The 27123-nt window shown below is 39.8% G+C and overlaps 1 protein-coding gene across 3 annotated transcripts in view; it reads right to left on the bottom strand.

Annotated features, from left to right (window-relative positions):
• ACACA (acetyl-CoA carboxylase alpha) overlaps positions 1 to 27123 on the bottom strand; it is a 259649-nt gene that overhangs the window by 145454 nt on the left and 87072 nt on the right. For all 3 annotated transcript variants that reach the window (XM_070393704.1, XM_070393705.1, XM_070393706.1), the window contains exons 8-19: positions 26383 to 26481; positions 24186 to 24292; positions 21629 to 21739; positions 15836 to 16045; positions 12472 to 12642; positions 11244 to 11405; positions 10728 to 10891; positions 6001 to 6151; positions 5115 to 5218; positions 2876 to 2957; positions 2303 to 2448; positions 1065 to 1215 (exon numbers count right to left, since the gene is read on the bottom strand). In XM_070393704.1, the coding sequence (XP_070249805.1) occupies positions 1065 to 1215; positions 2303 to 2448; positions 2876 to 2957; positions 5115 to 5218; positions 6001 to 6151; positions 10728 to 10891; positions 11244 to 11405; positions 12472 to 12642; positions 15836 to 16045; positions 21629 to 21739; positions 24186 to 24292; positions 26383 to 26481 (1658 nt within the window). The remainder of the gene's footprint in view (positions 1 to 1064; positions 1216 to 2302; positions 2449 to 2875; positions 2958 to 5114; positions 5219 to 6000; positions 6152 to 10727; positions 10892 to 11243; positions 11406 to 12471; positions 12643 to 15835; positions 16046 to 21628; positions 21740 to 24185; positions 24293 to 26382; positions 26482 to 27123) is intronic.

Raw genomic sequence — 27123 nt, 5'->3', positions numbered from 1 at the left:
ATTTTTAGTTGTTTTGTACTTAGAAGTGATGAACAATTTAGTCTCCTCGTACTCTCAGATCTAAATGCTCACTCTGCATACATGAGATACCCAAGCTAAAATCTAAGAGTCATTCTTTACTCTTTTTTCTCCCTTATCTACAATTATGAAGCCCAGCCAAATACATCGTCCAAACCTCTCTCAGAAATCTTTTTCTCATGCTAGCTATTTGGTTTACACCCTCATCATTTCTGGCCTAGAGTACTTCAAAAACCTCCCAAAAGATTTCCCTACCTGCTATGCACCTTCAACAAGGACACTAAGAGCCCAAATCTTGCCCTATCACTTTTCTATGTAAAATCCTTCCATGATAGTCTAAGCTTCTTAGTATGTTTTATAAGGTCCTCCATGATCTCAAATTGTTTACTTATTTAGCATCTTTGCTTGTCATTCCCATTAAAACTTAATCCATTCTTAAGCAATACCAATATGTACTTGCAGTTCCCTAAATATACCATACCCTCTTGCTTCAGTGCCTTTGTACATGGCTGTTCCTTCCCCTTTCAACATTCTTCCCTGCCCTTCTCCACCTGGTCCATTATTATCTATCTCTCAAAACTAAAATCAAAGTCCCTTCTCTCAGAAGTCTTCCCTTAATAGCCACCTACATCCACCCAGCCCCACAGTAACTTGAGTTAGGTGGCCCTCAGCACTCTGTGCTTGGCTCTATCAGATTCATATTTCATTACTTGTCTGTTTAGTGGCCCCCCTCTACCTATCATATTTTTCCTGTATAATCAGCACATAGCACAACACCTAACACTCAATTAGTGCTGTTGCAGCTTAGTATCTATTTTTAGAGCTAGCAATTCCTCATCTGTCAAAAAAAAAACAAAAACAACACAACCTGTGAGCTTTGCATTTATTGTTAAAATCTTAAGATTCTTAGCCCCAATTAAACTTACTGATGCTCTTTCCTGTCTATTTTCTATTTACTTTCGGTTACTCTTCAATCCTAGTCTATCCCAGACAACCCCATTCCTACCTTCCCTCCCATGAAACAAAAGCCCTGTCACCCCTCCAACCTCAATCTCAGCATAGCACTGGCCAGAAAACACATGGCCTCCATCCTCCACAATGTACTGGATTAACTTCCCAGCAGAAGGTGAACGCATCACTGAAGGGTCATTCTCTTTCTCAAACACACAGGTTTTATTGCCAATCGTGATGCGATATCTAGGAGATAAGTAGGGTATGTAAGCCAATAAAGCACCTAAGGAATAATTCTACCATAGGGAATGGTAGAATAATGTCATTCTTAAAAAAAAATACAAACTAATAACTTTATTCTGTACAAACACATGCACACAGGATACTCATTTCATCTTTGTTTATAATGCCAAATAAGCAAAATTTCCTTCAATAAGGGTTAGATTAAATCAACTATGATACATCTATATAATAGAATACTATAACAACCATTAAAAAGAGCAGGCATCTCTATTTAAAAAAAGACAAAAACCCACAAAGATGATAAAGATGTAACAGCTAACATTTCTTTTTTTTTTTTAATATATTTTATTGATTTTCTACAGAGGGGAAGGGAGAGAGATAGAGAGCTAGAAACATCAATCAGCTGCCTCCTGCACATCCCCCACCGGGGATGTGCCCGCAACCCAGGTACATGCCCCTGACCGGAATCGAACCCGGGACCCCCCAGTCCGCAGGCTGACGCTCTATCCACTGAGCCAAACCGGTTTTGGCAGCTAACATTTCTTAAACCCTTATTATGCCCCAAAGTTCTTAGCACTTTACATATGTTAATTCATTTAACTGTCACAACAACACTGATTGGTGTTGAACAGTCTACAACAGTGGTTGCCAACCGGTGGTCCCCGGACCACTGGTGGTTCATGAAGTCCAAAAGGTTGGCAACCGCTGGTCTACAATATATGTTAAGGAAAAAATAAGGTGCAAAACAGTATCTAAAGATTATTTTTATTTATGAATGCATTTAAAAGAAAAAAAGTACATATATGTAACTTGTAGATGCATGTAAAACTTCAATACTTAAACTGTTAACAGTAGCTCCTTATAAAGAGAACTTATTTTTCATATCTACTCACATTGAAGTGGTAAAGACAATGTTTTTCATTGTAAACACATTTTTGTACTCTTAAAATTTTTTGTTAAGTGCATGTACTATATTTTTTATTAAAATAGAATACCAAAGAAAGATCTTGAAAAATCACAAGAGCTAGTGACTATCTGAGAGGAAAGGTTGATACAATGACCAACATATAGATCTCAAACAGCCACTCACCTATCCACTTCTTCCTTCATGTACGTGGTGTAACTGCTGCCATCATAGGACAAGAGCAGTCCCCCGTCACTCAGCCGATGCACGTCTACTTCTACACATGAGCCGTTCATGATCACCACATATGAGTTAGGGGACTGTCGAGTCACCTAGGGAATGAGAACCAGAAAGGACAAGTCAATATCCCTTCCAGGTGGAGTCCCAGATAAAACTCAGTATCTCAAAAATAGAGATTTAAAAAATCTATCAATGAGGAAGGACATTCCTAGCACTAGTGCTCTTAGCATCAGTGTCTGTGGGTATGGCTCAGCCCTGCTCCAAGCAAACAGGGTGACCTTAGATGCTTCCCTGGTTGTTCTCTGTCTCCTTTATCTCTTCGATCCATATGTGAAGTTGAGGAACAACTAAAACATTTTCAGAAATGTTGCTTCTGGCCTTTGACACAAATAATGACTAATTTCATAACACTCAGCTTTGCAGTAAACTAAACTTTCCCCCCTATCTCTGGACCTACAGGAAATAAGCTAACAAAGAGAGACAAAAAATAAGTGTACGCTTCAGTGGGTTTCAACATACCTTAAGTACATACTTGATTCCCTCATAGATAAGTTCAACATCTACAGTGTTCAGAAGTGTATGAGCAGGAAGGACTTGACCCCTGAAAGAACAACAATGTGAGATACATTTACTTCTAGAAAGTTCTGAAAGTGTATAAGGGCATCTCGAAGGTTATTGATTATAGCATTTCCTGGAATATCAAGACTGGAAAAAAACCTAAACGACCATTAGCAAGGGACTAATATATAAATTATGAAAAAGCCATATAATAATGGGATATTATGCAGTCATTAAAAAATAAAGATGAAGCCTTTTATGAAATATTTTTAACAATGAAAAAAGCAAGTGAAAAAATGAAAAGCAAGCTATAATTTGTGCTTTTAAAAAATAGGGGGTGAGGCCCCAGCTGGTTTGGCTCCATGGATGGAGTGTCAGCCTGTGGACTGAAGGGTCCCAGGTTCGATTCCAGTCAAGGGCTCATGCCCAGGTTTCGGGCTCCATCCCCATTAGGGGGCATGCAGGAGGCAGCCGATCGATGATTCTCTTTCATCATTGATGTTTCTATCTCTCTCTACCTCTTCCTTCCTCTCTGAAATCAATAAAAATATATTCTAAAAAAATAGGGGATGGGAAGAAACAACTATTACATGCATATCTTATACTAGAGGCCTGATGCATGAAAGTCGCGCAAGGGGCTCGGCCCTCGCAGCCCAGCTTCATCTGGAAGGTCGTCCAGAAGGACATCCGGAAGGTTGTTCGGCCGTCCAGTCTAATTAGCATATTAGGCTTTTATTATTATAGGTAATAAAAGCCATTAATATGCTCAACCGCTCACTATGACATGCACTGACCACCAGGGGGCAGACTCTCCAACTGGTAGGTTAGCTTGCTGCTGGGGTCCAGCCAATCGGGACTGAGCGAGACAGGCCAGACACGCCCTGGAGCCCTCCCACGGTCCCTCCTCAGCTGGCCAACCTCCTGTGTCCCTCCCCGGCCCCGATCGTGTACCGGTGGGGTCCCTCAGCCTGACCTGTGCCCTCTCCTAATCCAAGACCCCTCGGGGGATGTTGGAGAGCTGGTTTTGGCCTGATCCCGCAGACCAGGCCAAGGGACTCCACTGGTGCATGAATTTGTGCACCGGGCCTCTAGTGTTTATATAAATTTACAATATTTGAAAGGTTACAGAAGAAACTGGTAACGGGTTGACTACAGAGAAGGAAACTGGTGGACAGGGAACAGAGATAAGAATTTTCACTATATGCCTTTAGTGCCTTTTGAATTTTGACTCATGTGAATGTATTACCTGTTCTTAAAAATAAATAAAACTTAAAAAAAGAAAAAGGCTCCAAAATGAACACCCCTAATCTACTCCTATCAACTGAGTTTTATTTGGGGTCTTAAAGAAAAAACAGTAGTGCATGGCTGGGTGGAAGGGAAAAGGAAGTACATTGTCAAGCAGGAAACATTATCAAGAAAGACTTCTGATAATAATAAAGAGAAGAAGTGGTAGAGCAAGTAAGGCAAGCTGTTAATAATTGGTGAATCTGGGCAAAGAATATAGTAGTTGTTTGGACTATTCATGCAACTCTTATAGAAGTTCAAAATTATTTCAAAATACAAGTTTTAAGAATAAATGAAAATAACATTAAAAGGCAGGGGAGATTATAGAAGAGATTATGTAAAACACATGTGTACACTGGCAGGGAAACCACTTAACTAGGTAGAGACTGCACATTCAGAAACAGAAATTACTAAGACTGGACTGGTAAAAAGAGGCCAAAGTATACAGGGAGTTAAAAGTCACAATGAGGGATTTAGATTTGAACATAAGGGTAATGTGAGCTGCTGAAGGTTTTAGTGCATCAGAGTAACAAAGTGAAATATATTTATCATAAGACTTGGATAACTGTGAAATCTGAAGGCTCAATGCTAGAGAGAACATGCAGATTTTCATCATTAGGGTATAGAGAGATTTGATGCTTGTACTGGACAGAACGTTTATTTTAACAGGGTTCTGGTTTTTTAAAAGCAATCTGTTCTAACTGCAGGATAAGCTAATTTCTAGAATCCGCTGTAGAGTCCCACAATAATTTGTCATAATCCGTACATCCCTTTTCCTGTCCCCACTGTCAGTGAATAACAGGTGGCACTCACAAGCTGCCATAAACAGGGAAAAGAATAAATGGGTCTTTGAACTTCAGTCCTGTACTTCAGGTCCACTGATTAACTCGCACAGCCAAGGAGAAACACAGCCTACCTTTCTAACGAGTGAAGGAAGTTAGAGACGCTATTCCGCAGGCTCACATCAGCCACATGGAGAGCCCCACACACAACTCCCAACATGGTGTCAGGTCGCTCTGCCTGAAAGGAAGAAAAACAGGGCACATAATAAAAAGCACAGTCACTTGGCACCATGGCCCCTCAATTTAAATAGGGCTCAAATTTCCTGTGAAGTTACAGCCAGCATTGAGAATGGATGGAGTCCTTATTGCCAAATGATTTTTTGAGCTACAAACACATTTACTTTAGAATCTGAATAGAGGCCTCATTTGAATAGAGATGAGAAACAACTCTCCCTTCACTCTAAGATTTCTACTGAACCAATCAAAGAGCTGCTCAAAAACAAGCCTTTGTCAGAAATAAACTCAAAAAGGAACAGAGTTTTGGCTACTGATAATCTCAAAGAAAAATGATATGTAACCAAAATTTGGACATTTAGAAAACTTAATTGAATGTAATGATTTTAACAAAAATCTTGGGTAATTTAGAAGAGCCCTGAAATTCAGGAATAAGAAGTAACTGTTGCTTCACATGAGGCCCCTCTCATCAGCATCTGTTAAACAGATTTAAGAGTTGGTAACTCTAAGCCAGACTTAACATCAAATGAGGAAAGAGAAAGGATCTCAATCCCTATGTGCCTCTCTTCAAATATACCCCAGAAAGTAATATTAGAACATGTAAAATGACGGTGTAACACGGCACAAGAACTCTTACAGTGTTAATTACACTGACTCCTAGGTTTTTTCCAAGAACCATTTACATTAGAATCAGATAAATTTTATCTAGTGACATAGACTGATCACACCACAAGTCTATAAAAACCCAATCCTAGAAGCTGTTTGTGCAAATGGAGAAATACACACCTGTACTTTTTCTGCTATCAGTCTGTCCAGCCAGCCAGTGTCAATTCTATTCAACTGAAAGCTTTCCGTCTCCAACAATTTGATCAGGTATTCAACTGTAGTTCGAAAGTCACCCCGAATAGATAGCTCCTTCAAAGCCACCACCATGTTTCTGGGAGAACAAAAGCAGATCTGTTTCAGCAACAAATGTTTCAGTGTTGAAATTTCCATCATTTTAAAGAATTGTTTCATTCCTTTGGAGTCTTAGAAGGGAGGGGAGAGGGACAGACAGCTCTAAGAACAAATGAGGGTGTAAATATAAGGGTGCTCATTCACATGCATTCCAGATGGGATGATTTTCAAGAAGTCAGTAAACTTATGAGTTCTGACTGATATTATCATAAGTGCATCCACAAATCACATGCATTTCATTATATGGAGGACAAAACAAATTATGTGCAAACCATCCTCAGCTTTCACTTCCTACGTTCCATTCATTTATTGATTGCTAACTAGAATCAGAGCATAATTTTTCTCTCCCTAACACCTTATTTTATTGAGGTATAATTTACATATTATAAAATATAGTTATTTTTAAGTATACTGTTCAATGAATTTTGACACATTCTCATACCTTAAAGATTTCCATACAATAAGCAACTGGCCAGATATAGTCAGGTATCAGCCTAACACTTCATGTGACAGTGGTGTGTTTTTTAAAGCTGCCTTTTAGCTGTTTGTGAAATGACCACTCATTACTTTTATTACTTCCCAATCAAGTGTCAAATGATCTAATCTTAATAGGATTTCAAATACTCTGGGTTTTTTTTCATGTATATTTTTGCCCAGTGTCTGCCCTGCACAGAACAGGTCTTTACTTCAACAAATACTTATTATGCACCTCACAGACCCAAGGCACATACTAGGCCAGCCGTGGGCAAACTACGGCCCGCGGGCCGGATCTGGCCCGTTTGAAATGAATAAAACTAAAAAAAAAAAAAAAAAAAAAAAAAAAAAGACCGTACCCTTTTATGTAATAATGTTTACTTTGAATTTATATTAGTTCACACAAACACTCCATCCATGCTTTTGTTCCGGCCCTCCAGTCCAGTTTAAGAACCCATTGTGGCCCTCGAGTCAAAAAGTTTGCCCACCCCTGTACTAGGCTATTAAGGGAAAGAGAATATAGATACAGTAATTACTTTCAAAATATATGGCAGCATATCATCAGAGAGAGATATAAGTAAAGTGCTGGAGGAGTTCTAAGGAGGGACAATACCCACCTTCCTATGATTTCAAGAAGAATGTGGAATCTGACGTGGAATGAAAGTATACCTGGGAATATGACTGTGATGGGAATATCATTCCGGTGGTCCAGCCAATCCCTCAGCCTAGAACATTAGTTAGTTTCCCATCTCTGCCTTCCTCTCTATGTCCTCTTTTGGCCTAGCTTATTCCTATATACTTTTCATATATTAGTCTAGATGCCATTTCCTTCTGAGAAACCTTCCCTGACCCTCTCTAGACTGAATTAAGCTGACTTAGCTGTATGTTCCTGTAACACCATTATGTAATCCCACTATCACAAAATAACAACTTATTACATTGTGCTTAACTGTTTATTTGCCTCTCACCCTCTGGATTCCCAAGCTCCATGAAGGCAGAGACCCTATTGTGGTCCTTGTTGTATTGCCATATATTCAGCAAATATTTTTTTGAATGGAGTGAATTAATAAGTAGACAGAATATCAAGAACAAAGGGAAAGAAGGAAGAAAATATGGGTTGTGTTCATTATGATTGAAGCAAGGGTATGAGGACAGGAACTAGTGGCAAATCCATCCATTTAATAAACATTTACTGAACACTTACTATGTTCAGATGATACAACAGCAACAAACAGACATGGTCCTGTTCTCATGGTATTTAGATTACGATGTATGGGAAATAATGCTGGAAATATAGGTTGGGGCTATTCTAGAAGAATATTATGAATGCTATGAGTAAGAAAAGATATAAATAAGAAAGAAACAAACTCTGAGCTGAGGGATGAACTTTTGGCATGAAGTCAAGAAGCAAGCTTATTGTAAAGACCATATTTTTAGTATGCTAAAAGTTAACCTAGTTAACTTACACCTCGTTAGAGAAATACTAGAGGCATGATGCATGAAATTCGTGCATGGGTAGGGTCCCTAGGCTTGGCCGGCAATCTGGGCTGATCTGTGGGGCGACCAGCGAGGCAATCAGAGGCCCCAGCCTGGGCCCTGCAGGCTGGGGGCAACTCCTGCATTGAGCATCTGCCCCCTGGTGGTCATCGTGCATAATGGCAACCGGTTGTTTCATCAGATATTCTACGGGTTGTTCCGCCATTCGGTCGATTTGCATATTAGGCTTTTATTATATAGGATACAGAGCAAGTCAGGAAGTAAAAAGTAAGGCTTCTGGACCAAGTGATAGGACATGTCCTGTAGAAAATACTTAGCAGTCTGCCTAAACAGGTCTATATACCTAAATACCAACAGAGAGATGTCTCATTTATTCTGAGAATGTAAATGAGAAGGCAGACTGTGTGCACTAGAGAATTCATGTTTCCTCTAAAAGAAGCAGCCACACAGAGGTTAACTTTTGCCAAGTGGAACATAAAACCTATGTTGTCGTTACCATCCCATTTTTAAAGAGAAGGCAGAAATCCATATATTTAATCTATCAATTTTTAAATACTGGCATTTTTTAATACATTAGCACCCTGTAAGCCAATCAAACACATGTGTGACTGTGACTATTTGGAAGGCTGCCATGTGTTTGATTGAATTACAATTTGCAAACTCTAGCATAAACCTTCTTCACTTTGGTAAAGCAAGAGATGACTGTAATAAAAAGGGGGAAGGGGGGGGGGTGGCAACTTTATACCAAATATTTTTTCTGGTAGCATTGCTTTAATTTGGAAAAACTCTACTTAAAGTTTTACTTTCCCCCCAGCCGTTCAGGAAGCCATTTTATTTATTTTATTTTATTTTATTTTATTTTATTTTATTTTATTTTATTTTATTTTATTTTTACTGTTAATCTTCACCAGAGGATATTGAATTTTAGAGAGTGGAAGGGAAAGAGGGAGGAAGAGAGGAAGAGGAAGAGAGAGAGAGAGAGAGAGGGAGAGAATCATTGATGTGAGAGAGACACATCAATTTGATGCCTCCCACATGTGCCCAACTGGGGCCAGGGATCAAAGCGCAACCCAGGTATATGACGTTGACCAGGAATCGAACCCATGATTCTTAGGTGCATGGGTCAGACTATCCACTGGGCCACACCAACCAGGGCTGCAAGTCTTTATTGTTGACACTATTACAGATGTCGCTCATTTTCTCCCCCTTTGACCCTTCCACCCAAGCCCTCGCTCCCTCTCTACTTATAGTTTTGAATAAATGGGGAGAATCATAGAGGACAAAATAGAGAAAAATTGAGACTTCCCTACTTCCAAAAACACTATTAAAAACCAACAATATTAATACTTATTGACTACTAGTCTATGTATACAGTCCAAAGATCAAAGGAATGGTATTAAATGCTTGATATAAGGAAATAGACAAAAAATAAAATTAGTTCAATTTTAGATAAATATTCTAAAATATCTAAACTGTCAAAATTACCTCCTAGAGCCCTATTTTTAGGCAAGCAATATTGCTAATTTAATATTTAATGTTTATGTCTAATATAATATTAACCAATATCCCTTACAATATATCATTTACCTTTGGATAAGCTGTGTGTACTAGTATATTTCATAGCAGAATGAGGTCTCTTCTATAAGCAATGGGGACAGTTGCCTTATGTCCTTTGCATGTAACAAACAGTTTATTATTTCAAATGACTATGGGACATTTACAGCTACAGCTTTAGTTTGATGACCAATAACAGGTCTTTCTATGATTTATAGAACGTCAAATTCTTGGTCAAGAATCTACCTCCCTACAGCAACATGGGAAAATGATATGTTTAAAGCAATCAACTTTATAAGTTTATCAAAAATATTTGAGCCCAGGTGGTGTGGCTCAGTGGTTGACCAAGAGGTCATGGGTTTGATTCCCGGTCAGGGTACATGCCAGGGTTGCGGGCTCAATCGCCAGTATGGAGCGTGTAGGAGGCAGCTGATTGATGATGTTTCTCTCTCATGGATGTTCCTATCTATCTCTCCCTCTCCCTTCCTCTTTCTCTAAATTGAATAAAAACAAATAATAAAATAAAATAATAAAATAAAATAAATAGCCGAAACCGGTTTGGCTCAGTGGATAGAGCATCGGCCTGCGGACTGAAGGGTCCCAGGTTCGATTCCGGTCAGGGGCATGTACGTTGGTTGCGGGCACACCCCCAGTGGGAGATGTGCAGGAGGCAGCTGGTCGATGTTTCTCTCTCATCGATGTTTCTGACTCTCTATCTCTCTCCCTTCCTCTCTGTAAAAAATTAATAAAATATATTTTTAAAAAAATAAAATAAATAAATAAATATATATATATATATACTTGAAAGCAAAATACTTAAAAAGGCTTGAACAACAAACTGAAAAACATCTGCCAAACACTGTATATTTTAACACACATGAATACAAGTATAATTGAAAATATTCTTAAAAAGGTTGTCCATATTAATACTTTTATAGCAGTTAAATGGTTCCCTGCCTATACTCACACCTACACTGAAGATTAGCACAGATTTATTTTTTTTAAATGCAATCAAATGCTATTGTACTCACGAAATTGCTTCCTCTCTGTTTTCTCCCCAGGAAAAGCAGTGACCAAACTGAGAATCAGCAAATTCATGAAGTCCCCCTGCAGCAGCAACACTGAAATAACCCCATACATTCTTATTGCTGCGGAAATTCAGTTCCTGAACTGTTCCTGAGCTGGGCTTAAAACCCTGTTAGAGAATGAAGAATGTGAGAGGCCATGTTATATTTCCAAGGAAGAGGACATTTATATATTTACTGTTTAGGCTCCATGGTAATTGCACATAAAAGCAGAAATGATGCACAAAAATCATAAAGGCTTGAAAGCCAACGTCCAACGCTACTGAGGACTCTATAGTGACTATAGTAGGATGAAATGACCAGGGGAGCAGTGATCACTTCTTTGTCTGCTCTGATTAAACCTCTATAAATTCCCCCCTCCAGAGGAAGTCCCAAATATTTCAGAAGCATAGCCCTCAGGTGCCATCTTCAATATTCAAGTTCACAGGGGGAAAAGTGTAAATCTTTTAAGTGATAGGTTACCTCATCTGGATTTTCACTAGTGATCCGAGCAGCAATAACGTGGCCTCTTGGGCAAGGAACATGAGCAGAATTTTCAAAATCAATGGGAGCATCACCCCAGGGAGATACCCCATACATCATACGAATATCCTTGATTCTGTACAGAGGGATCCCCATGGCAATCTGAAAGGTAATAAAACACATATCACTTATTTTTCACAGTTACTTTCCTTAAAATGTGGAGGCTATACATTACTTGTAAGATTTTTCATTTTAGTAACCACCACCTAAAACATTCTATTTTTATAACCTGTATTCTAAAATCAACAAAGAAGAAACTCTAAGTTACTTAAAACAAAATATGTCACTACAGATGTTGCTAAATACTCTCCACTTCTACTAAAAAAAGTCCCCAAGTTCCTAACGCAATAGACATGAGTTTCTATTATTCTCCATCAATGGATTAGAATAAAAATATCCAAAGGAAGTGTCAATATCAGTGGCTATCCAAGTTTAGACAGCTAAAAAGTCCATCTCATAATTATCCCCATAAACCATTGTAAGAAATAAATAAATAAATAAATAGATCAATCAATCAATCTTTAGTCCTTAATGGGAACTCAGAAGGGGTTTCCAATATGGGCAAAGAATATGTTAGATACAAATACTATCAAACTTCATCATTAGCTATTACTGCTTCCCATAACATTTGTTTTCTGGGCTGAATGGATAAAATAATACTGACAGCTAGCACTTTAAACATTATAAAAACAAATGGGTGCTGCCACACTATTGCCCAGAAAACCCCCGACCAACACTCTGATGTTCTGCTTCAATACAGAACACTACTAAAAGGAGTAGAGGCCAATTACAAAGTTGTAAAGTTTTCTATAATTAAAACAAGTAAAGCATTTTTTTTAAGTTTCTTTCTAAAATGACAGTTTTTACCAGATGTGTCTGGCTAGAAAATATAAGGTGCTTTACCTCCAGGGAGCACACTCGTGCCATTACCTTTCCCCCACCTCCCCCCACCGGCACGGCACGTATCTAAAAAAATAAAGTACAATAATATTCCTAGATTTGTACCACATGAGGAAAACCAACCCACACATCACAACCCATATAGCATGAACATTAAATGAGACTCGGTTAGGAGGCACTCTTCTCTTATCAGACACAGGCTAAACCAGTTTTTCAGGCATCTGACATTTTTTAGGCAACTCTTGGAGCCGCGATCAGGGTGACTCACCTGGAGCTGTGCTGCAGGGAGATTGACATCAGCCACCATCTCTGTACAAGGGTGCTCCACCTGTAGCCGAGGGTTTAGTTCCAGAAAGTAGAAGCTGCCATCCTGGCTGTAGAGGTATTCCACAGTCCCTGCACTCACATAGCCAACCATTTTGGCAAGTTTCACCGCACACTCAAAGAAGAAAGATGGGAAGACATGAGTACCTCATCTTGTCCAGCTGGTGGACTACTGCTTATCTATATAGCCTCTCCCTGACTCAAATATCTAGTGTTTATAAGAGCCATCAAAGGCTTTTAGACACATTAGAGCAGCGGTCATCAACCTTTCGGACCTCACGGACCACCGGTTGGCGACCGCTGCATTAGAGTGAATTTCACCCTCTGGTTCTTACAGAAAATCCTGGACATGGATGACAAACTCAATTCAAAGTTGAAGGAAAACAGTGTTTTTCATCATTTGGGATCACAGGCAACCTCACCCTATAGATACATGCAGGAAAAACAACAGTGTGGCAGATTTTTCACCATGCCCTGGTTTCTAGTATTCCTAACATTCTTCCTAAAACATGGTTGCCCAGCTATAGACTAGGTTTCTCAACCTCTCTTATACTTAGTGACTAAGTTTTGACCAAAGTAATGTCAGCCTTGGTGAGTGATATACCTAATTCCTGAATCATGTTTTAAAAAGGAAGTGCTTGTTCTCTATTCTGGCTGTTCCACTTCCATGGACTGAAACATTGTCATGACAGTACATGAGCTCACCTCAACTTACGATGGAAAGAAAAAAATAAACTTCTAACTTATCTGGGTTGCATATTTTGGATCTCTTTATTACAACAGCTTAACCTGCACCCTAATTACTATAGAAATGATTACATACAGGTAGAATCCTGCTATTTAAAAATATTAAAATGTGTTGTTGGCTTAGCAACAACACATAAGGTAATGGGTAGCTAGAGCACAGATATTTCAGACTGAAAGCTGGTGGCCTCCTGGGTAGGCATAACAAAACATTTGGTAAGTGGTGTCCTACAATAACTTCCAAGGTGGACAACACCCCAACTAAGCCCCAAGAAAAATAGAAAGTCAGAATGTGAAAAATTCAACTACTTTTGTATCCCCAAACCAGAAAATTAGATTTTCACCCTAAAGCACCAGTGTCAAAGTTCAAATAAAAGAGAAGAAGTTACTGTATCTAAAAATTTTGGGTGTGGTTACTCCTACCTGAAGCTGGCTAGAAGAGAATAGTCCAGAAACATACTAAGTTTTAAAGGGATTGTAATTCTAAACAAACCACAAACCTGGCCTTCAAGAACCTGTGACTGATAACTGGAATAAACTTTGTGGCCCCAATCCTGCCCCAGCAGGAAGTGAGCCATGAAAGCTCTGCCAAAGGAAGTACAGTCTCCAAAGCCCAGTCACAGAGAAAACAACACAAGGAATAACTTTCCAGAGAACAAAGCCAGGTGCCTTAAGGGAGGACAGCTAAGGGATTTGCTTGGAGACCAGAGCCAGGGGCATCCAGAGAGCTAATGAGGTATTATTACTCCACTACATGGCAGGAATTCATCAAAATTCCTGCCTAGAAGGATCTGGTAATTGCTGTGAATCAATGATTACTATATATTTTCACTCCTCTTTTTTCCAAATGGGAGTTTATCCTGTTTCTATTTCACCATTGTATATTGGGTACATGGCAAAAAGCCACTTGTACATTTAATGGAGAGTTTCAGAGAGCTTGGACTTTGAGCTGTCTTCTTTGGGGAAAAGGCTAAGTATGTTCTAAAAATGAGAAAAAGAGTATGAAAGGATAATGGGTAGCCAGAGGATCAGACTGAGGCACAGATTATTAACTGCCCTCCAGTAATTTTCTCCCTCATCCATTTAAGTAATAAAATCTCCTAAATTGCAACTAGGAGTATGGCCACCCAGTGGATGACTACAATTCCTAACATCCCTTATAGCTATGTGTGATTGTATAACTGAATTTTGTACAATGGAATGTGAGCAGAAGTAATTGGTGGGACTTCTAGATCACATTTTTATATGCTTGCCCTCCGTTGTCTTCTTCCCTCCTCCCCAGGCTACAATGTTGGACATACTCTTGTGAGTTAGCTTAATCATGAAGATGATGACACCCTAGGGCAAGGGTGGGCAAACTTTTTTGGGAAAAGGTCAGATAACAATTATTTTCAGCTTTGTGGGCCATATAGTCTCTGTCACAACTACTCAACTCCGTCACTGCAGTGATAAAGCAACCTAGGTAATACATAAATTAGTATGGCTGCATTCCAATAAAATTTTCCTTGCAAAAGCAGGTGGCAGGTTGGATTTGTCTTGCAAACTGCAGTTTGCTGATCCCTCTCCTAGTGAATGGCAGAGCAATAAACCTAGGTCTCTGGCACCAGCTCATCTAGAACTAAGATGACAAAGAAATAGAACTTATACCTTGTTTAAGCCACAGTATTTTGAGATCCTCTTACACCAGTTAAATAATGTGTCTTAACATGTGCATGCATACACACACACACACACACACACACATCAGGATAAACTTTCATATATTTAGCTTGTTTGGAATTCAGGAGAAAAAAGATAAAAATATATCTCCAATAAGATGAAGATTGAGTTCCAGTTCCAGAAATTAGACCCCTAAACTATAACTATTCCCAAGGGACCCTGCAAGACTGCTGAGAGTTTCTTTTCTATACAAAAATATAGAATATATAAACTTTAAAGATACTTAGAGGACCTTTAAAGAAAAAATGAATTTGAATAAACTTGTCTCAGGACTCAACAATAATCAGTTTAAAAAAGGGACTGCTTATCATGAGCTTGTTAAAAAAAATCAAATGATAGCCGAAGCCGGTTTGGCTCAGCGGATAGAGCGTCGGCCTGCGGACTGAGGGGTCCCGGGTTCGGTTCCGGTCAGGGGCATGTGCCTGGGTTGCGGGCACATCCCCAGTGGGAGGTGTGCAGGAGGCAGCTGATCGATGTTTCTCTCTCATCGATGTTTCTGGCTCTCTGTCTCTCTCTCTTCCTCTCTGTGAAAAATCAATAAAATATATTTAAAAAAAAAAAATCAAATGATAAGATTAAAAATCCCAAAAGATTTCTCTTCTTTATTCCTACTCAAAATAGTACACTGATTTTTTTTTTTCCAAAAGGGTTAACTAATTTAGAGCTTGAAATGTTCATTGGCAGCTTTCCTAGAGGAAGACAGAAGAATTATTTTTATTGGAAAAAAATATTATCAATTATCCAGAATCCATGCAAGAAATTCTACTATTCTCAGATTGATATACGAATTGAATGAGTATAGTTCTGTGTGAGAAAACACAAATTAGACTTTTTCACATTAATACCTGTTCCATATGTTCAAATACTGCTGGAGTAGCAATAGCAGCAGGTGCCTCTTCAATAATCTTCTGATGCCTACGCTGTACAGAGCAATCACGACCAAACAAAGAGATAGCATTGCCATACTGATCTGCTAATATCTGCACCTCCAGATGACGAGATTGTTTGGCTAGTCTCATCACAAATATAGGAGATCCTGGGACTTCAGCTTGAACCTGTATTAGAAAAGAAAACAATTTTTTAGTGGTGATCATTTTTTTTCTATCCTGATAAACTGCTTCAGTTTCAAAGGCAGATGCCTAGAAGTGTCAGGGACCATATTAATCAGTAGGGAAACAAAAATGAATAAAATAAGTTTGTGTCCTCATCTTTTCAAGAGCCTGCATTCTTAGTTATATGATCAACTAGAGGCCTGGTGCACGAATTCGTGCATGGGTGGGGTCCAGAGGCCCAGCAGGGGGTGGAGAGGAGGAATGCGGGAGGTTGGCCAGTGGCCCTGCCCCCTATTGGGATGGGAGGGCCCAATTGGGGGCAGGGCCGGCCGGGGAAGGGGCCAAAGGCCAGCCCCACTCCCTGGTCAAACTCCCAGTGGGTCAAAATCCCGCCCGAGGGGACAATTTACATATTAGCCTTTTATTATATAGCAGGGATGGGCAACCTTTTTGTGAGTGCTTGCCAAAACCAGCAAAATCTCTGACTCAAAATTCTTCTGCATGCCAACCCTAATTTTTTGAGAACATGTTACGCCTACTTGATATCTCTTAAGGTGTATGTATGTGAAGAACCTTGAAGAAATAATAAAATTCATTCGAGCGATAAAAACACAGTATATGATGATGAAAAATACATTTATTTATTTATACATGTACACTGATAGTCCGACAGAGAACTTTATGACTCCATTTGATATTATCAGTGGGACTTTTGCTGCTGCATCACTGATGACAGAGATTTTACATCAGGTTTATATTTCATGACCTTCGGAGATATGCACGAGCTACTACTTTCATCGGTCAGGCTACTCCGCTTACGAGACTTAACAAAATTCATCACTGAGAACAAAGATTCACAAGCGTATGTGGATGAAAACATGGAGAGTAACGCTGTTGCAAAGTTTTTTAAACAGAAAAAAATTCCTGGAATGGCATTCCAAGTCCTCAATAGTTCGTTTTCGACACCATTGAAATTGCTCTTCCCCTCTCTTGTTAATCCATGTCTATGGTCTTTAAGATAATTTGTTATGTAAAATTATTTATTTATCTAAAATGCACCTACACTGAATTTATCTGAAAAATAAAAAAGTCGATATTAAGAAAAAAATTGTAAATGGAAGATTATAAGAGAGGGTTTCGCGTGCCAGCAAAAGTTACTGGCGTGCCATGTTTGGCACGTGTGCCAGGGGTTGCCCACCCCTGTTATATAGGATATTAATTGATAAATATGAAAATATATGAGTACCCAGTGTATTACAAGGGTAAAGAACAAAATATTTTGAAAACACACACACAAATTCCACAAAAGGGCAAAGTACTACCATTAATTCCAAACAGCTAAACGTACAACTTGCTCCAGAATAGATGCTCTCTGGTTCACATTATAGAACGTACAGTATTGTTGTAGTCAAAGACCTGTCATCTGCAATTTTGAAGCATACTGTCACTGGATACAGAATTCTATACTGGCAATTATTTTCTTTCAATATTTTAAAGACATCCCAATATTTTCTGGCTTCTACTATTTCTACTGAGATGTCTGGTATCAATTTTATTGTTACTCCTTTGAAACTAATCTTTTTTTTCCAGCTGCTTTAAGATTTTTTTTTCATTCTCTCTTTTTAGTGGAATGAAGTGGCAGATTTAATTTAAGCTTAAATGTAATTTTCTCTGTATTTGTCCTACAGGTCTCATAGTGTTTACTGAATCTGTGCTTAGTATCTTGTAATACTATCAACAATAAAAAATAAGATATACTTTTAATTAACATGCTTTTTCTTTTACTCCTAAGAGCAAAAGGCCTTTTCTTTAGACTCCATAAGGCACTGAAATACCTATGAAATTGGAATTATTATAGAAGGCATGTAAAGAAAAAGACAAGTAATATTCAAATTCTGACATTCAAAATAAGGTAATGTAGCAAAATATCTTTATCACCTTCTTTATTGAGTATATTAAATCATGGGAGTCCCAGTTCATAGATTTTTTCTCTTTAGCCCATGATAAGAAACAATAAATTGATAGGACCGGGAAGATGGCGGCATAGGTAAACACCGGAGACTGCCGCCGTGGACAACCACTTCAAAAATACAACTAAAAGTCGGAGCGGACATCAACCGGAACCACGGGAAGGCTGGCTGAGGAGAGTCTCTTCAACTAGAAGCAAAAACAACAGCATTCCGACGCTCAGCGGAGGCGCAGTGTGGAAAATTTAAAGGTACGGCGGTGCGGTGGTGAGGGTGCGCGCGCAAAGCGGGCTGGCGGCTGAGGGCGCGATTGTCGTTTTCAATCAGGAGTGAGTCTCAGACTCTGGGCTACAGATCCGGGCAAGTCTCTAGGGACCCAGACTCAAACGGGAGAAGCGGGACTGTCTGGCTACGGCCCCTCCGAGGTTTGCAGCGGTTGTTGGGACAGAGAGGCAGAGCCCCTGGAGACGGACTGAGAGCAGCCATAGCTGCTCCCTCCCCCCGCCCTGTTGAGCCCGCCCCGCCCAGGCCCTGCGCACAACCATTTGCCGACCGCCTCAGGCAAAGGCTGGAATAACGCCTCCCCAGAAGACAGACGTTTTCCACAGCTGATTCCTACAGCCAGTCGGCCTGGTGGTCAAATCCCTCTAGTGTTAACTACAACAATTAAGGCTTGGCTAGAACAAGACTGCGCACAGAGACCACAAGGGGGGGCACCAAGAAAGCATATAAGATGCGGAGACAAAAAAACATGACAGAAATGGAAGATATGGAGCTAAGAATCGCAATTTTGAGGGTTTGCCATAAATTTGTGCAGAGCCTCACGAAAACTAATGAGACCCTTGATGCTACGATAAAGAAATTAGAAAGTAAGCATACACGGACTGAAATAAAGAATATTATACCCAATAGCAGACCAGAGGAGCACAAGAATCAAACCAAAGATTCGACAAAAAACACCCAATTGGAAAAGCAAAATGAAAAAAGAATCCGAAAGTGTGAAGATAGTGTAAGGAGCCTCTGGGACAGCTTTAAGCGGTCTAATATCAGAATTATTGGAGTGCCAGAAGATGAGAGACAGCAAGATATTGAAAACCTATTTCAAGAAATAATGGCAGAAAACTTCCCCCACCTGGAGAAAGAAATGGACTTACAGGTCCAAGAAGCGCAGAGAACCCCAAACAAAAGGAATCCAAAGAGGACCACACCAAGACACATCATCATTAAAATGCCAAGAGCAAAAGACAAAGAGAAAATCTTAAAAGCAGCAAGAGAAAGAGGCTCAATTACCTACAAGGGAATACCCATATGACTGTCAGCTGATTTCTCAACAGAAACTTTGCAGGCCAGAAGGGAATGGCAAGAAATTTTCAAAGTGCTGAATACCAAGAACCTACAACCAAGATTACTTTATCCAGCAAAGCTATCATTCAGAATTGAAGGTCAGATAAAGAGCTTCACAGATAAGGAAAAACTAAAGGAGTTCATCACCGCCAAACCAGTATTATATGAAATGCTGAAAGGTATCCTGTAAGAAGAGGAAGAAGAAGAAAAAGGTAAAGATACAAATTAGGAACAACAAATATGCATCTATCAACAAATGAATCTAAGAATCAAGTGAATAAATAACCTGATGTACAGAATGAACTGGTGATTATAATGAATCAGGGACATAGAAAGGGAATGGACTGACTATTCTTAGGGGAAAAGGGGTGTGGGAGATGCGAGAAGTGACTGGACAAAAATCATGCACCTATGGATGAACTCAGCGGGTGGGGAGTGAGGGTGGAGGGTGGGGTGGGAGCTGGAAGGAGGGGAGTTATGGGGGGAAAAAAGAGGAACAAATGTAATAATCTGAACAATAAAGATTTTAAAAAAAAATTAAAAAAAAAAAAAAGAAACAATAAATTTGTTACTGAATGACTTTTTTAAAAAAATAAAGAAAGAAAAAAAGAAGGAAAAATAAAAGGTGGCCAGGGAAAAATAAGAAAAAGTGGAGAGCTAGCAGAGTAGAAAGGCCAGAATGTGTCCCAATTTGCCTTTTCGTGACACCTCTTTCTGGGTATTGATAGGAGAAAAAAGAGTGAATCAATTATGTGAGGGTACCTCTGAGGACAGGGAAAAAGAGACTCCTATCTCCCAATTCTCTAAGATTCTGAAAAGAGAACATATCTTTGGCTTTCACAACCAACCTGTAGTTTTGCCACATCAAATTAGCTAATCAGATGGGTAGTCAGAAAGAGACCCTAGGTTAGCTTTTCTGAGCCATTCTCAGTTCTCACAGAACATGAGCCTGTCATAAGGTTCCTGTGCCCTGATACAATGGCCATGCAGCACAGGCTAGGACAGCCGTGGGCAAACTATGGCCCATGGGCCGGATCCGGCCCATTTGAAATGAATAAAACTAAAAAAAAAAAAAAAAAAAAAGACCGTACCCTTTTATGTAATAATGTTTACTTTGAATTTATATTAGTTCACACAAACACTCTATCCATGCTTTTGTTCCGGCCCTCTGGTCCAGTTTAAGAACCCATTGTGGCCCTCGAGTCAAAAAGTTTGCCCACCCCTGGGCTAGGATATAGACTGCTGGGCCAGTAGGGTAGAAACTCAGGAACCCACAGTCACTTCAAATTAAAGTCAATCAGAGAGTCTGGGCATGACCAAGCCCAGAGCATCCCGATCAGGAGTTAACCACACTATATACATTGTAACACCAGAAGAAGAGGAAAACAAACATATAGAAAGGCATGGACTCTTCCTTTTCACAGAAAGTTCTATGAGCCACCATACAGGGAAAAGCTATCTGAAAAACTGATGCCTTTTATATAAGAGAGAATAACTCTATTTTGGGGACTTACAAATTCTAGCATTAGTTAAATCACATATCACTGATGTATATATAGATAGAGATAGAGATAGAGATAGAGATAGAGATAGAGATAGAGATAGAGATATATATATGTGTATGTGTATATATATATATATTAGAGGCCCGGTACACAAAAATTTGTGCACTGGGGGGGAGGCGGGTCCTCTCAGTCCGGCCTGCGCCCATTTGCAGTCCAGGACCCCTTGGGGGATGTCCACCTGTCGACTTAGGCCCGCTCCCCGGGGGATCAGGCCTAAGCTTTCAGTCAGACATCCTTCTGGCAGCCAGGGAGCCCTCGGGGGATGTCCAACTAAAGGCTTAGGCCCCCAAGGGAGCTGTGATGAGGAAGCTGGGGTGACAGAGGAGCCACGCTGTCCCGCCCCACCGCCCTGGGTCAGGTCGCACATGGGACGCCCAGGCAGGTTGGCTGATGGCTGCCGCCCCGCCTGGCCGACCTGGGTCGGGTTGCACACGGACGCCCGGGTGGGCCGGCCGATCGCTGCCACCCCGAGTCGCAGATAGCAGGCCCGGATGGCGGGCAGGGCAGGCGGGATGGCGCTGTCCCACCCCACCGCCCCGGGGGGCAAATAGCAGGCCCAGATGGCAGCGGTGCAGGGGGTCTTTGTTGGTGGTTAATTTGCATATCATGCTGATTAGCCAATGGGAGGCATAGCGAAGGTACGGTCAATTACCATGTTTGTCTATTATTAGATAGGATGTTAATTCAAACAAAAACAACTTGTACTCTACCTGTCTGAAGAGGTTAGGGAAGTCATCTGCATTATTGACTTTTCTGATCCCCTTTCCTCCTCCTCCTTCTGAGGCCTTGATCATTACTGGATACCCAACTTCCTCTGCTGCCTTTCAGAAGAGAAAAATGGAATAAGAATGATATTAGTAGGGAAAAAGAAATTGGCATATTCTCCCTTTAAGAATGCTATTATTTAATAGCCTATCTGTAGTAAAATAGAAAGATCTTGAAGATATACTATTAAGTAAAAGAAGTAATAGGACAATATTTGTAATTCTCTTGGTTGAACCAAGAGAAATTGCCTTTATGTTTAAGTATGATTGCATATGCATTCATATACCCACATATTTTTTAATCCTCACCTGAGGATTTTATTAAATTTTAGAGAAAGAGGAAGGGAGAGAGAGAAACATCGATGTGAGAAACTTTCAATCAGCTAAAGCATAAAGTAAAGTGGGGGGAAAGTTACCCAAAGGTTCAAAATAAACAAGTCATTCCTTTATCAAGACATTCCAATCTTTTAGGTTTAGTATAGCAATATCTAAACAGTGTGTCACCAGAAAAAACACCATTTCAAATTTTAATTTGTATCCCTAGATTAAGCATGAAAATCTTTCAATCATAGTCTCATCTTTTCTAAAATCCACTTAACTTTATTCACTTCTATTCTTATAAACAGTTAGTTTGATGAACTCAATCACTGAGTTACAAGGTTATAAGTGATCAAAGAGACAACCACAAATACAGAAGAGATAAAAGGTAGGATAGCCCACATAATGTCAGTACGTAAGAAGGTACCTTTAAAAATTTATGTTCTAGGCACAGGTCATACATTTTAAATATGTTAGAAGAATCTTAATGCCATGAGGAAAACACTTATATACAGTATTAAGAAAAAAACAAGCACTATTAAAATATATACAGCAAGACTTAATTTTATAATTATCAATCATTATGAAAATTTATTAATGAATATTATCATTATGAATCTATGAATAAAAAATGGCTTGAAGAAAATAGTGGTGGTTTTATCATCTTTTATCTGGATTTTCAAATTTTCTACCAGATAATCTTGTATTTATAATTATCACCAAAAAAAAAAAAAAGAATTTTAATTGATAAGCACACTAGCCAAGCTTCCACTCTTTTTGCAAATTACAGCAAACAGAATATAGCATTTGCAATTCAATTATAAATATTAATTCTTATTAAGGACATTACAGGACGCTTAATTTAAAATGTAAACAATATAGTAAAATTAGCTGAGCATTCAGTGTTCCTCTTGAATTTATAACATATAAGTCAAACATAGTAGTATGTTTTTCTAAAATACCCTCTTTCTTCATTACCTAGAGCAGCCATGGGCAAACTACGGCCCGCGGGCCGGATCCGGCCCATTTGAAATGAATAAAACTAAAAAAAAAAAAAAGACCGTACCCTTTTATGTAATGATGTTTACTTTGAATTTATATTAGTTCACACAAACACTCCATCCATGCTTTTGTTCCGGCCCTCCGGTCCAGTTTAAGAACCCATTGTGGCCCTGGAGTCAAAAAGTTTGCCGACCCCTGACCTAGAGGCATACCTGACATTTCCAACTAGTTAAAAAGTGAAAGGGGAACAAACTGGAGAAAACTATAGAGGAAAGAAAGATTATGTTGAAGAAAGAATCTCCTTTTGCTTGAATTCATGTTTCTACATGGATGAATAATAATCATAGAGTAACACTTTTAAGCCTCTCTTGGTTCACTCCCTCACACCTCCCCAAGAGAAAAAGAGTAAATTTACCTGATTGGTCAGTTTGGAGAGAGGAATTGAGCATGCATAGCTCAGCCTCTTTCCCCTTTGGGATCAGTCCACTACTCAGAACATATGTTCTTTGTCAGCTCTGAGTCATACAAGCTGAATGGTAAAAGCTATGTTGTTGTAGAAGGAAGTCTGTGGTACCACCAGTAACTAGTAAGTGAGCCTGTTTAACTGACATTCAAGTTACAAATCTGATTGTTGCTACATACTTAAGCCACTTTCACCAACATCTCTCTATTCTTAATATAATAAAGAGCTAATATGCTAATTAGACCAGAAGGCAGAATGACCTTCCAGAATGACCTTCTGGAACAACCAGTGGGCAGGGCTTCGGGGCCATGGGCCGCAGGGCCACGAGGCAGCCAGGGCTGCGAGGGCTGAGCCTCTTGCACAAATGTTGTGCATCGGGCCTCTAGTTCTTAATAAAGCTGACATGTTGATCTCTATCTGCCTGGCTTCTTGGTTCTGAACTCAAGCAGGGACAAAAGTGTATTATTTGTTGCCCCTCCTCTCCCACACACACACTAACTGATGTGACCACCTAAGAAGTGTTCCAAGTGAGAGAATTGCTTCCAAACTATTTTGTTTTTTGTTATATGTAGGTCTCTTCTTCACTCTATAAACTATACCTCCTGATCTTACAAACCTAATGCCATCATGAGTCTATATCATGAACCAGGCTCCAGATCATGATATTTCTGATATAATTGGTCAGTTGAAATACATCACTTCCTAGAGTTAAAAACCTACCTTTAGCCCATCATCCACATCCTTCACATAGCCTTTTTCATAGAGTTCTTGGGGAACATTTAAGATACGTTTTGAAAAATCATTTTCTTGCCAGTCCACATGAAGACCTGCAATAACAACAGTGACATAATGTAGCTATAAGAGCTTCTGTTCTTGTCAATTTTCTGTTATACCTTCTTCAAAATGATCTCACATTGGGGGTAGATGGGAGATAGAAGGATGCCAAAAAACCCTGATCAGTCCTTGAGTTAACGGTATTTACCTATAGCAGGACCTGGCAACTTGGGTTTCCAGTGTAAGCAGGATCTTACACTGGAAAAATCCAGGAGAGCTAACAGGAAGCAACGTATAAAAATACAAGGACATACAAGGAAAAAGAAAGAAAAAAAAGCATGTCAGGCTTCTCACAGCAATGCAGCAGGCAAAATACCTTCGATTTGTGTGTTCAGGCCTGCTCCAGGGCCAGAGGTCTGGGAAATAATTCAATCTTTATGAGCCCTTAGAAATGGAAATGGCAGTTTTATTGGCCTCAGCAGAGTCATGATTCCATGCTCCCTGAATGTCCCTGTACTTAGCCACAAGGGGAATGCTATAGCTTCTCCATTCAAACAAGAACAAATTCAACTTTTTATTTTAAACTGTTTGACCCAGCAGGCCTGGAGAGGATATTGCAATCCCCTGGAAAGCTAGAGTAAAAAGAGTTCAAATCTGTTCAGCCTCAAGACAATGGTCACTCCCATTTGGAAGAGATTTTAGTGTATATCTGCCCCCTGTGCTTGAGTACTAAAAAAAGGGAAGTTCATATTATTATCAGCTATTATAATTCACACTAGAGGCCCAGAGCATGAAAATTCATGCACTGGAGGCGGAGGTCACTCAGCCCGACCTGCCCCCTCTCACAGTCCGGGAGCCCTCAGGGGCGGGAGGCAACGAAGCCATCAGGAGAAGGCGACACCCCTATCACACCTCTGCTGCTGACACCTCCAGCAGCGGCAAAGCAAGCCTCAACCAGCCCTGGTTACCTGAGCCTCAGGCAGCCCTGGGCGGCTGGGCAGCCAACATCCAAGGCTTGCCTGTGCCTCGGGCCAGTCCTGGGCGGCTGAGGGCGGGTTTGGCACTGTGTGCCTGCCGCCTCCTCCCCCACATCCCCTACCTCCAGGCTGGGCTGAAAGGACTTTGGGATTCTGGCAGCAGGAGCAAGGAGCAGCCGGCCGCACTGCAGGCCTGCCACCCCCGGCTGCGCTGAAAGAACTGGGGGACTCTGATGGGGCTGAAGGGACTGGGCGCCGCCATCTTTGGGATGGTGTGATGATCAATTTGCATATTCCATCTTTATTAGATAGGATGTCACTCTTTGAGGAACTTGTCAAGAATAAATCCTTTTTAGCCCCAGCTGGTTTGGCTCAGTGGATAGAGCATCAGCCTATGGACTGAAGGGTCCCAGGTTCAATTGTGGTCAAGGGCACATGCCAGTGTTGCAGGCTCAATCCCCAATAGGGGGTGTGCAGAAGGCAGCCAATCAATGATTCTCTCTCATCACTGATGTTTCTATCTCTCTCTTCCTCTCCCTTCCTCTCTGAAATCAATAAAAATATTTTTTTTAAAAAAAAGAATAAATCATTTTTAGAAAAATTTTATTCTTCTACATGCCTAGAAGAAAAGTTGACTATTGACCTCATTTTCTTTATCAAAGGCAACTGAGGAGTTACATGGTATTAAACAGGAAAAGCAAATCATCAATACATTGTGGGCTGACATAAAAAAACAAACAAAAAAAAACCTACTGGCAGGCAAATATTTGAGAGGTGGGTTTGAGTGTTCTTAGTGATCCAGGTCACTTCCCAGGCCAGTTCAAAGGCCTAATTCTGCCTACAAAGTCCATCTCTGAGAAATATTCTAGCCTACACAGAGATTATCTGAATCCACAGAACCATGAGTTTTCCCAGAGTTTCTCCAAATTAAATCCCAAGATTGCTCAAATACTAGTATACCTGGTACAAAATTTATATTCCTAAGACATGATAAAATCACAGGTGTATTAATTAAGTGTGGAGATACAAGATACCATTATCAACCTGGATTCTATTTATCAAGTATCCCAACATTTCAAATAAACTTAAGCCCCAAGCCACAGTCCCAAATATCCTACTGAATGAGCTTTTTTGCACTTCAAGACACAAACAAGAAAGCTTCTTACCACTGCCACTCCAGGGAAGAGTTGGGATACCTGCAGTTTGTGCCACTATGGAAGATGCAATCTTATCCCCCAAAGCCCACATGGCCTGGCTTGGAGGACCTAAAAAATAAAACAAGAAAAGAGCTTGACTATAACATTTTGGCCTCATTTCTATCACATATATGTCTTCTATATAATTATTTTTGTATTTTTCTTGTCTCTCCTACATATCATGGAGATCATAAACTTGATTAAGGGGATTACTATGCTTTAACTCATCTTTGTACACTTTATAGATCTTGATGTAGCAAGCTTTTAATACACAATGAGAGCTCTATATACTAAATTCCTGACCAATCTAACTCTCATTTTATTATCCTTTATGATTCAACTTTATCAGATTAATAAAGTCTTTTTTTTAAACCAATATCCTACATTAAGTTTTGGTGTTCAAGTCTGAAATATATATATTATCCCTTCCTTGGTCTTAGGATAACCAAAAAAGGAAGATTTAACTTTAATAGGGTTTACAAAGCATAGTCATCATTGTGGAATGTCTCTGAGACAGAGAAAGAAATACTTTGAGCCATATAACCTCTATTTCTCTCTCTGCCATAGGAGAGCAGAAAAGACAGAAGACAGAGCTCTCAGGAATATATATATATAAAACCCTACTATGCAAATAGACCAAATGGCAGAATAACCAAACAACCGGTTGCTATGAGGTGCGCTGACCACCAGGGGGCACGCGCGGAACATAGC

The sequence above is a fragment of the Myotis yumanensis genome, unplaced genomic scaffold (assembly GCF_028538775.1).
Source record: "Myotis yumanensis isolate MYYU_CA2020_CCGP unplaced genomic scaffold, mMyoYum1.0.hap1 SCAF_16, whole genome shotgun sequence".
Lineage (NCBI taxonomy): Eukaryota > Metazoa > Chordata > Mammalia > Chiroptera > Vespertilionidae > Myotis > Myotis yumanensis.
This window is presented reverse-complemented; position numbering and strand designations above follow the sequence as displayed.